This window comes from Rattus norvegicus, chromosome 17, assembly GCF_036323735.1.
Source record: "Rattus norvegicus strain BN/NHsdMcwi chromosome 17, GRCr8, whole genome shotgun sequence".
In the NCBI taxonomy this organism is placed as follows: Eukaryota; Metazoa; Chordata; class Mammalia; order Rodentia; family Muridae; genus Rattus; species Rattus norvegicus.
Window position 1 is genome coordinate 81,693,681 of NC_086035.1, and position 12,326 is coordinate 81,706,006.

The 12,326-nt window shown below is 42.1% G+C and overlaps 1 protein-coding gene across 4 annotated transcripts in view; it reads right to left on the reverse strand.

Annotated features, from left to right (window-relative positions):
• The window catches only part of St8sia6 (ST8 alpha-N-acetyl-neuraminide alpha-2,8-sialyltransferase 6), a 198,105-nt gene that overhangs the window by 43,815 nt on the left and 141,964 nt on the right, over positions 1-12,326 (reverse strand). For all 4 annotated transcript variants that reach the window (XM_063276253.1, XM_039095558.2, XM_039095557.2 and 1 more), the window contains one exon: positions 3,848-3,934. In XM_063276253.1, coding sequence (XP_063132323.1) covers positions 3,848-3,934 — 87 coding nt within the window. The remainder of the gene's footprint in view (positions 1-3,847; positions 3,935-12,326) is intronic.

A 12,326-nucleotide genomic window follows, 5' to 3' on the forward strand; every position in this document is an offset into this window, starting at 1 on the left:
CAAATTTAAATGATAGACTTTGAGGCGTGGGTAAGATAGGCCAGGTCCAGAAGAGCTCAAAGTCAAACATTCCCCTTTATACTTCATAGAGACCATTTATGTTTCGGTCCCACAGTCTCCTCTGGTCACTTTCCTCTGACAAGCCCCTTAACTGCTCTGACTCTGCAGGCACATTGGACACTGCAGTTTATACAACGGTATGCTGACCCAATAATTAGGTAATGAATTCGCTGTGTAATTCCTCTGCTAGGAATAGCCCTATTCCTCAGTATCCACAAAATGCCCAGGAATCTGCCTCTACTAACCACTGCTCTGCATCACAAGGCCTTCCCAACTCTGCCTACAAGCATCCCCTTCGTACCAAGCAACGTGCTACAGCTCCCACCCACATGAACTTGAAATTAACGTCTGGCTTCTTCATTCCCACGTTGGTCCCAACTTCCCTTTCTATCCACCCTCAGATCTAATGCTCAAGCTCTGCTTCCTTCCAGAGCACATATCAAGAAATTTATACTCATTGGCACATGGCGTCATTTGTCTAAAATAATCTTTCTGAAACTAGGTCATGGATAAATTAACATTTTATTTCGTAACTATCATCTGTCTGTCTCTCTCTCTGTCTGTCTATCCATCCATCCATGCATCCATGCATGCATCCATCCATGCATCCATGCATCCATGCATGCATGCATGCATCCATCCATCCATCCATCCATCCATCCATCCATCCATCTATCTATCTATCTATCTATCTATCTATCTATCTATCTATCGTCTTTGTGAACTTAAAATTCTTTGAGGTTAGGTAAAGAAACTACATTTTTCTTGCTTATTTCATGTATCCCACCACTGAGCTATTTATTAAAGTCCTCTTTGTGCAAAGCACTACACCAGGTAATAAAGGAAGCTACTGTAGTTTGACATAGTAAATCCTAAACAAATATTTGTGGGTGAATAAATTGTACCCCTTCTCCTAGCAAGTAGACTGCTTATTGAAGAGGGGAACATGAAAAGACTTTTAAGCTCCCTTATTTTTAGCTCATTTGACCACAGAAATCCTATGATTTTCAAATAGTCCCCAGAAGTCAACCATAGGAAGTTTCAACAAATGGGTTTTAGATAGATTTTATTATATATTCACTTGCTCATATTCTTGAGAATTTAATGTCACTTTTGTAATGACTGCTAAAAGATTGTTATTGCCTTTTAGAACTATACATTTTATCCTTCAGTTTGACATAAAATGCTATAAATAAATCAGATGGAAAACTATTTAGCTACTTGACATCTATAATAACAAGGGGGTGTTTCTACAATGCCAGATTTATAAATAGGCAGAGGCTCCCAGATTTAGTTATTATGATTTAATTGCACAAACTTCTGTTGAGGGTCTACATCATTTAGCTAACAAATATGTCCATAAAATAAGCATTATAGTATAATGCATATTCAAGCAAATGAATAAATGTCCCTGTGACTCTTCTGTTGAATTGCAACAAACAATAAGTGGTGTAGCCCCAGATGTTTACTTCAATTGGCCCTGAAGGGATGCAGAGACTGCTGGGTAATCACCATGGTTACTGATGTACTCTATGTGGGAATGGTACTGAGGCAAAATGGTACCATCCATCATATAGCTCCATCCATCATAGCATACAGCGGGGATGCTCGTCATGCAGCCTTAGGTTTAAAGAGACTGCTGATTTCTGTTTAAAGTAAGGATGGTTGGGGATGTGGCTCACTTGGTAGGATTCTCTTGGCTAGAATATGTGAAACCTTGGGTTCAAAATCCTATACCACATAAATGCAAAGTGGTGATGGTGCACACCTGTAACCCCAGCAGTTGTGAGGCGGAGGCAGGAAGATCGGGAGTCCAAGGTCATTCTTGAATACACAGACAGTTTAAAACCAGCCTGGAACATGCACGCTTTATCTTTAAAAGGAAGAGGGTAAGAGGAATAGCTTTTAAAAGAAAATATTATTTTAATTGTGTCCGATTGTGTGTGAGAGCTTGCAAAGCCAATTTAAGTCTCTGAATAACACTCCTTTCTTCCAGAGAGGATTTACTCTCTGCTTCTATTAGTTATCTAGGCTAAGGGCAGATCTCCTAAATCCAGCTGAGGATGGAAATAATTCTACTTCAGGCTCCATTCCTTTTGAGACCTGGCCTTTGCAAAGGATTCTGGAAGCCCTGTCTAACTTCTCTGCTCTCAGACTTTTGACATTCAGCAAGCATCTTGTGAGAAAGAGCAGTCTCAGATGCTGGGCTCCTTCCTCCTCTAGCTCCCTGCCTCCCTGCCTCCCTGCCTCCCTGCCTCCTTGGCTACCAGCACTGGCACTCAGGTGGCCTTGCTCCCTGCTTTTCTTCTCTTACTCTCAGGACATTTTCTCTGAATCAATGGCCAGAAGCAGAAGACCTCACAGCCCTGTTCTGATCACCGATGTCACTTTACTTGTCCTTTAGCAAAGTAGCTTAGATTGATCTTTAATAGCTCAATACCCAGGATCTTCTCTTACCCATCCTGTCTATATAAACAGGTCTCTCGAAATTTAACTATTTCCACTCACACTTAGCTCATGATTGTACAACTTAAAGTCTAGTCTTGAACTGGACAGTGTAAACACAAAAATGAGTATCTTAGCATTCAGTTAAACAGAGATCCCTATCTGAGTCCAGATTCCTTACTTTCGGTGAATAAAATACCTGACAAAGCCCGTTAAAGTCAAGAATTATTCTCTCTCTTTCCCTCTCCTTCTCCCTCTCCCCCCCTCTGTGCTTTTGTCTGTTTCTGTGTCTCTGTCTCTCTCTGTCTCTGTCTCCTCTCTCTCTGTCTCTCTCTGTCTCTGTCTCTGTCTCTGTCTCTCTGTCTCTCTGTCTCTCTGCCTCTCTCTCTCTGTCTCTCTCTCTCTGTCTCTCTGTCTCTCTCTCTCTGTCTCCCCCCCCCCCACTAATGATTTGGTCAAAGACTCTTCCTCATGCCCTGAATGGAGCATCATGGTGACTGGTAGAAGCATTTCTTCACCTCATAGCTGACAGGGAGCAGAGCAAAAGGGACAGGACCACACTACCTGTGACCTACTTCTCCCAACCAGGTCCTTCTCCTGAAGTTCTTAGCATCTCCCCTCCACAACCAAGCAGCAAGGACACAGAGAACCTAGCACACAATGTGTACATTTGTAGAGAACATTTCTTACTGAAAACATAACAGAGCCCCTCACCCTGAAATGACAAAAACGAGGCCAATATGGGAGGATGTCCTATAGGAAACCGTGACACGTGCATGTCTATCCAGCAGCAAGTTCAGTGATCCTCCTGTCTCCACTTCCCACAGCACTGGGATTACTGCACTAGACCACACCCACCTTATTGTATGGGCTCTAGGTATTTGAACACAGTCCCTGAAACTTACACAGCAAACACTTTAAGCCCTGAGCTATCCCCTCTATCCAGTTGTTGTTCTAAAGTGACGGCATCATGGGCGATTCTTTCTTCTGTATAATCTCAAATGTGCCTGGTGCTATAGCATTTTATTTACAAGATAAATACCGAGCAACTGGAAATGACACAACGAGCTGACATCAATCTAACTCACAGTAAACAGCACAAGAAAATCTTTCCTTTGGACTTGGATTCCTTTGGAGTTAATTCCAGTAGCTGAATTATGAATGTCTCTATCAGCCACTGGAGTAGGGTACCATAGTTTCACAAGACTGTAGAGTTTAGCTGTTTTGATTGACAGTGAGCTCCTCCCACTTTTCTTTTAAATCACTTGCTCCCTTTCCACCCTAAAAATGAAAGTAACAATGCATGTTCACTCATTTATGAAAATTCGGGTTTTTTTTTTACCTAAAATTTTCATATTCTTCTGCTTGGCGTTTCCACGGGCATCTCTGAATGTTTGTGACGATCTGGAGGTAGTCATCCTCAGAGTACCTAGGAGTTGAATATTAACATGATTAGACAAGAAAGTCTCACTTCTAGAAGCTCCTCACTGTAGACCTGAAATCAAGCAGAAATCATTAGATATCAGACTTGCTCCTGAAGATCTTGGAAGACACAGCTTGAAAATTGGTATTACTGTTATTGTTGTTGTTGTTGTGATGATGATGATGATGACAGTTTATGAATACGTGTGCTGCACATTTCATAAGCCAAGTTTACCATTACAAACTGTGAACATGTTCTCTCTGTGTGTCTCCTCATCTCTGACTCGTCCGTCTGTCTCTCACACACACACACACATAAAAAAGCAATCTTATATTAACTTTAACTCAATACCAGATAAATATTCTCTAAATGTTTAACATGAATATATAGTTTTTTTCAGATTCTAAGTTAATAGCTTAAAATTGGAATATGTAGTTAGGACCTCCTACACATACATACATACATACATACATACAGACAGACAGACACACACACACACACACACACACACACACACACAATCATCTGGTTTTAATTTTCTGCAATACATTAGAAAATCAGATTGGGCTATGGCACGAAAGCTGCACACAGGCCTGCAAAGCTACGGAGACCGACACAGTCTGATAGGACAGGCATAGAACAAAAAATCCCAGCTCCCTTAGCTCTCTCGCAGTCTGAAACTCCACCATTAAGTATTAATTCCTAAAGCAGGGAATGCTGTTTCACCTTGAGGGGTGTTCATTTGAAATGCAAATATCCCTCTGAACTGAGAAAAAAACACCTTGAGTTTTCTTTCCGTTTGGTTCTCAGCCATCACTTGTCAGCCATTAAAGATCAAAGCTGTGCAACACACACACACACACACACACACACACACACACACACCCAGAGAGAGAGAGAGAGAGAGAGAGAGAGAGAGAGAGAGGAGAGAGAGAGAGGAGAGAGAGAGAGAGAGGAGAGAGAGAGAGAGAGAGAGAGAGAGAGAGAGAGAGAGAGGGAATATGAATGTGTTGGCCAGTGCGTGGAGAAGAGAAGGGTGAGTAGTGCACAGCCTTCCCTGGGAGAATGGGTCCATTACCCACGTGAATACAATGAAGATTCTGCCGGGTGATTTGTAAGAGGAAGCCTTTCTGACAGGTGGGGCATCGTCAGCCACAGAACTCCTGAAATTTCTTTCCCTTCGGGCTTCTCTCCCTCCAACAATGCTAGCAACAGAAAATCAGCTTGTTTCCCTCTGACTCTGCAGAGGAACCCAGATAAATCTCCCAAGAACACAGGAAGCAAAGCAAAGCAAAGAGCTTCCACCAGAAGGATTCGAAATAGATGGAAGCTCACAGTCCCCAAGCACAGCAGACTCAGATAGATCACTCCATGGGTCTTGTACTCATCTTAGTGCACTAAGTCATGAGAACGCCTGGCTGTGACCCCCAAGCTCTCTAGATATTTCCTGATTGAATCAGTGCACTGCCTGCCTCTACAGGATTGAAGATAACCAAAGACCTTAATGACTGTTAAACTAAAATTGAAAACAACCACCACCACCGCCGCCGCCGCCGCCACCACCATCACCATCACCACCACCACCACCACCACCACCACCACCACCACCACCACCACCACCACCACCACTACCGCCACCACCACCACACACCCATCCAGCAACTTACCTAAAGCATTCCCAATTCTGGATCCTTAAGGAAGAGGCACTGACTGCTATGCTACCTCTCTTGTCTAGAGAAGTCTAACTGATTACCAAGGCATGGCTTTAAATCTTGTCAGAATGTTATTGGGACAATCAGACCAATGTACAAACAAGGGCCCAGGAACCAAGATAGGCAAACTGCTTTTGTTCACTAAACTCCACCAAATAGAAAGCGTAAGGGAGAGGGAGGCCAAGCACTCACGTAATTAAGTCAATGAGAACTGCGATTGCACTTGAAGTCGATATAAAGCATAATTGGAAGACGAAAGAAACAGGAAGCTATTGTCTTATTGTCAGAGTAGATGTATCGGAGCTTAAATTTTATTGGTATGCTATTTATAAGACAAGTAAAAATGAGTTTTTACGCTGTATGGTTCAGATGAGCAAACTTGAATATTAAGCAACAGAAACTACTGAAATTTAAAAACGAATGGGGAAAGCGTGATGAAATATGAAGAAGCATGGCCTTACAGTGCAAGCCTATAATTCCAGTATGCAGGGGGCTGAGGCCCAAGCACCGATAGTTTGAGCTGACTCAGGCTTTCTTAGCAAGACACTGTACTGTTTTAACTTATTGATAAGCAAATATGAACTTTTAAAAGAAGAGGGAAATTAGCAGCAGACAACCTCAAGTGGTTCGGTATATGTATAATTATAGTCCTCCTAAGAAAGAGGTAAAGCGTCTTTGAAGTCTGACGGGATCCATCACCAGAGCTTATGAAAACTGCAAATCGCAGACCTGAAAAGACCAAGAAGCACAAAGCGCAAGGAACACGAAGAAAACGACAATGTAAGAATGAATTCTTAGTGGCAGCAAAGAGAAAAAACCTTAAGTGTAAAGACACAAAACACACCATGTAGGAAAAAGCCACAGCCTGCAATGTGCTTCTTGTTAGAAAGAACGGGAGCTGAAAGGCAGGGGGCTAATGACATGAACTGCGGAACGGGGGTGGGAGGAGAGCTCATTCTAGAATTCTACACTCAGAAAAATGAAGGTAAAAATAATGACATTGTCAGCAGCAATGTCGGGAGAAGTGTCCAGGCAGAACACCAGTGAAGGCAAATCCGTGTGTGAGCTGACAAAGTGTAATGAGGACTGCCAGAAATAGAATAAATAAATACCCATAAACACACACAGGAACCTTTTTCTTACTCTCCTACTTTTCTTTAAAAGGCACCCGGGCTTACGAGATGGCTCAGCCAGTACAAAGCTTGCCTGGCAAGCATGAGGACCTGAGTTTGACTCCCAGAACCCAGGTAAAAAGGACAAGATGGCACACGTGCTTATAATTGTGGCAGGAAGGGCCCTGGGTCTTGCTGGCCAGACAATCCAGCCTATTAGGTGAGACATGACAGAACCCATCTCAAAAGAGGTAGACAATCCTCCTCAGGATGATATCCAACACTGATCTCTGTCCTCTGCCATATGCATACTCTCTGCACCCCCCAACCCCGGAAACCCCCAACGCACTTTTTTAAAAAATAAAAAATGGCAAAGAAAAGATTGACAGCTTAAAGATAGGAATAAATAGAGATGGTTACAGCATTTGTAAAATAATCACAATTATGAAACAAATTACATAACACTTGAAACATTGTTTCAAACAAGAATGGAGTGGTAGAAGCTAGAGCGGAAGATGTATAAAGCAAATGAAAGTAGACTACAGTAGGAAAAGAGCTGTTTGCTCTATGGAAAGTAACAAGTGAAAACAAAGAAAGCCACAGAAATGGAGTCATAAAAATATTCGCAGCAAGAGGAGGCAGATGAAAAGAAGCAAAGAATCGGCAAATCAAAAAGCAAATAGCAAGAGGGCAGAGTAAACACAACTAAACGTAAATGACATAGATTCACCCATCAGAAGGCAGAGAACGATAGACCGAAGTCTTTAGAAACCAGCATCATCCAAACAGGGAAGTGTGTAAGAGAAACAGAATGATAACCACAGTAGAGATAATGAAAACAACGTTTGATTGACTTTAGTCAGAGTGGAGTCCGAACAGGAAAAAAATCACCATATAAAATCAATATTAACGAGCAAGGACTATTATGAAAACAGGGTAGAACAGAAATAAAACATATAAACATCTTGCTACCCTGGTCGAGAAAAAGCGACAGCAGATTCAAAGGAGGAGTGTTGGAAAATGAGAGCCCGGAGAGCAATAACGATACGATAATATATCGATAACAATTTGGCTGTCTTAAATGCAATGGATGTATCTACGAAAAGGTAAAAACCACCAAAACCCACTCAAGTAAAAGTAGTTCATGAATACTATCACTGATGTTTTAAAACTGCAATGAAAATAATTTCCGAGACGGAAACATGTACACAAATGGCTTTGTTGTTTTTATCAAATATTTTAGGACCACTAATACAAACTCCAAGAAACCTGAAGGGCTGGCTATCTCCCAACTAACTCTATACGAACAGTGCTGCCCTGATCCCAAAGTCCAAATAAAAATATAGCTTTAAAATGTACAGGTATCCTGTAAAAGCTTGCACACAAAATTGTTCAACAAAAGCCTGTTGAATTAAATCCCGTGCTACACAAGAGGAAGGGTCCATGATCCATTGGGGGTATGTATCCGGAATGCAAGGTTGGTGATGAGATTAGCAACCAGTGCATCTCAATAGATTAATGTAATAGCGAAGAGGAACCCACTCATCATTTTAACACCAGAGAATAAAAGCAGCATTCATCCATGCCTAACATTCCACCCCCACAAAAATCTCAACAGATTCTTTTGAAAAAAGGAATTTTCACAGTTCAGTGATAAAAGCTCACAGAAAGAGTCTATGGCTGAGACCATAGAGTCTTCATCCTTCATGGCCAAAGTTCCCCAGGGTGAAGAACATCGAAAGATGGCATTTCCTCAGCTGTCATCCACTTGTCCTGGAGGCTGAACAACTGCAATAAGGCAAGAGAAAGAAGCAAGGCCACCCTGACTTGAAAGGAGGAAGGAAAACTGTCTCCACCCGGAGATAACGTGATCTCCTACTGGACCTGCAGAAAAGCTGCTAAAATGGGTTACATTGGAAGTGATAACCGGAAGTAAAATGAATAGTATTTGCTTTCATTGTACAACAGCCTGAAATAATCAGAAATAGGACTAGCAATATTCCTGTGTACATGAACATTAAAAGCCATGAAATACGGGGGAATAAATTTGATCAAAATTGTACAAGGCTTATGCATAGAAAAGTACAAGATATTGTGAAGAGAAATTAAAGAAGTAAATGGAGCTGTATCCCATGTCTGCTAGTCAGAAAATTCAAGATTATCAATTTTCAACTTTATTTGGGAATTTGGTGAAATTAATTAAAGATTACATCAGTGTTTTGTTATTCCTTAAAATAAATTAGAAATAATTATAGCACTCTAGAGAGAAGAAGGGGAAGATTCCCAGGTCAGAGGGAACTCTGGATTACCTAGCGTGTTTGAGGATACTCAGCGGTACATAGTAGGATCCTGTTTCCAAAATTTAAAAAGGGTGGGTCTAAAGTTCCTATGGAAACCGAGAGACTAAGCCTAGCCAGCAGAATCAGAAAACTAATAGCACAGCTGAATGACCCTACCCAAACTCAGGATGCACTGGATTGTCTCATGATCAGGTGGTGTCTTATTTCAGTCATGACAGAAAAATCAGCTACCAAAGGAGTGGGAAATATAGAAATAAGGGTGTTGAACAAGGTAGTACATAGTGCAAATGGAGAAAAATAAATTTTTCAACAATGATCACTTCAACTGGATGGTTATTCCAACAACCATCAACTCTCATTTGCCCAAAATACAACTATTAACTCTAAATGGTTTACTAATCGAAATATAAGAGCTTTGTGAGAGAAAAATCTTTGTGGTACCTCTGTGTGTGTATACACGTGTGTGCATGCCTCTTTCTCTGTGTGTGCGCGTGCGCGCGCGCGCGCGCGCGTGTGTGTGTGTGTGTGTGTGTGTGTGTGTGTGTGTGTGTAGCTCATGTGTATGTGAGTGTGAGGGCTGGAGAGATGGCTCAGTGGTTAAAAGCACTGGCTCTTCTTCCAGAGGTCTTCAGTTCAGTTCCCAGCAACCACATGGTAGCTCATAACTATTTGTAAAAGGATCTGATGCCTTCTCCTGGTGTGTCTGAAGACAGCTACAGTGCACTCATACACATAAGACAAACAATTCTGAAAAAAAGATTAGTGTGTGTATGTGCTGTGTGTGTGTGTGTGATGCACGTACATGATTGTGTGCAGGTGTGCTTGTCTATGAGCGTATGTGTAGAATCCATAAATCTACTTCAGGTGTTTTCCTTAGTCACTTTCCACCTCATTTTTATTAATTAATTAATTAATTAACTAACTTATTTATTTTTGAGACTGAACCTGGAGCTTATTCTTTCTGCTGGACTGGCTTGGCAGCAAGGCCCTGGGTCCTCCTGCTTCCACTCCTAGCACAGAAGTTATAAGCTTGGATTGCCTTTCCTTCCTTTTTACTGTGTGTTCTGGGATCCGGACTCACAGAGCAAGTGCTTCACCCACTGAGTCATCTCCCCTGGTACTGGGTTTTACACATAGTATGCACACTAAAGAAGAGATTTATAAATTAAATATCAAATAAAGCACGATGTTTGGAGGGCACTCCAAAGAAAAACTTTAAAGGCGTAAATTGAGGAAAACATGTACACGACACACACAGGAACCAGGGTGTACAGTGAACTCTCAGACCTCGTGACGAGACAAATAAGCCTGGAAAAAAAATGTGCAGAAGATTTGAACTGACACCGTGCCAAGGATAACAGGTGACGATAAAACAAAATGTGAAGAGGATGCTAGCTGTTAGAAAAGCCAAATTAAAATCACAGTGATATTCCACAGCACATCAACAAAATGGCTAAGACTGAAAATACGAACATATAAAGTGAGCACAGAGCAACTAGAACTCTCGTGCTTACTGTGGGAACGTAAAATGGATGATTCCTTTAGTAAGCCGTTTTGCAGTTCCTTCAAAAGTTAAGCATATACCTATCACGAAAACCCTGCTGTCATTTTCCTAGAGTGTTTTAATATTCAAGAGACATGAAAACACACCCACAACAAAGACAAAAACATAATTGACAAAATCAACTTTATTTGTACCAGACCAAAAAAAAAAAAAGAAAGAAAGAAAAAGAAAAAAGAAAAAGAAAATAACCCAATGTAATTCAAAAGGACTACAGAGAATTGTTTTATCTACATCTTAATGGAGAATGTCGCTTTTGTTTAGCAGTACAAAGGAATGAACTATTGTTTTGATGGCAATATAGACAGACCTCAGAAAATGGTTATAACCAAGAAAAAAAGACAGACACAAAAAGAGTTCATGGCCCAAATTGCATTGGAAGCATACAAACTTCACCAAATTAACAAAGTAATCCAGCAGTCACCTGGGGATAGGATTGGCATGCAGAAGTGGAGAAACCATGGAAGAGATGGATGGACTACAAAAGTGACCAAGAAAACAGCGGGTTATTGACACGTTCAAAACCTTCAATATAGTCATGATGGATGTGGATGTGAAGATCCTTAAAAATGTACACGTAGGTTGGAGCATACATGACATTCTTACTCCTTTAAAAGCCTTTATGGTGCTCATAATTGCCCTACAGTTATATTCTGCGGTACCTGGAGAGATGGCTCAGTGGGTAAAGGCACTTGTTTTACAAGCCTGGTGACCTGAGTTTGTTCCCCAGAATACATGAAAGGTGGAAGGAGAGAAACGATTCCATGAAGTTCTCCTCTGATTCCACATGCATGCCATGATTTGTGTGTCCATACATGTCCACAAATACCATATGCTCAATAATGTTAAATAAAAATGTTAAGAACTGTTTTTTTTTTGCCCAGACCCGGTGAGAGAGAGACCCAACCGTCTGGTCAGGTGGGCACTCCTGAGGCTGCAGAGCAGAAGAGACCACCAACACTGCTCACCCCTGCCCACATCCCTGGCCCAAGAGGAAACTGTATAAGGCCTCTGGGCTCCCGTGGGGGAGGGCCCAGGAGCGGCAGGACTTCTGCGCCTGAGACACCGCCGGATCCTGAAAGAAACAGACCGGATAAACAGTTCTCTGCACCCAAATCCCGTGGGAGGGAGAGCTAAACCTTCAGAGAGGCAGACAAGCCTGGGAAACCAGAAGAGACTGCTCCCTGCACACACATCTCGGACGCCAGAGGAAAAAGCCAAAGACCATCTGGAACCCTGGTGCACTGAAGCTCCCGGAAGGGGCGGCACAGGTCTTCCTGGTTGCTGCCGCTGCAGAGAGCCCCTGGGCAGCACCCCACGAGCAAACCTGAGCCTCGGGACCACAGGTAAGACCAAATTTTCTGCTGCAAGAAAGCTGCCTGGTGAACTCAAGACACAGGCCCACAGGAACAGCTGAAGACCTGTAGAGAGGAAAAACTAGACGCCCGAAAGCAGAACACTCTGTCCCCATAACTGACTGAAAGAGAGGAAAACAGGTCTACAGCACTCCTGACACACAGGCTTATAGGACAGTCTAGCCACTGTCAGAAATAGCAGAACAAAGTAACACTAGAGATAATCTGATGGCGAGAGGCAAGCGCAGGAACCCAAGCAACAGAAACCAAGACTACATGCCATCATCGGAGCCCAATTCTCCCACCAAAACAAACATGGAATATCCAAACACACCAGAAAAGCAAAATCTAGTTTCAA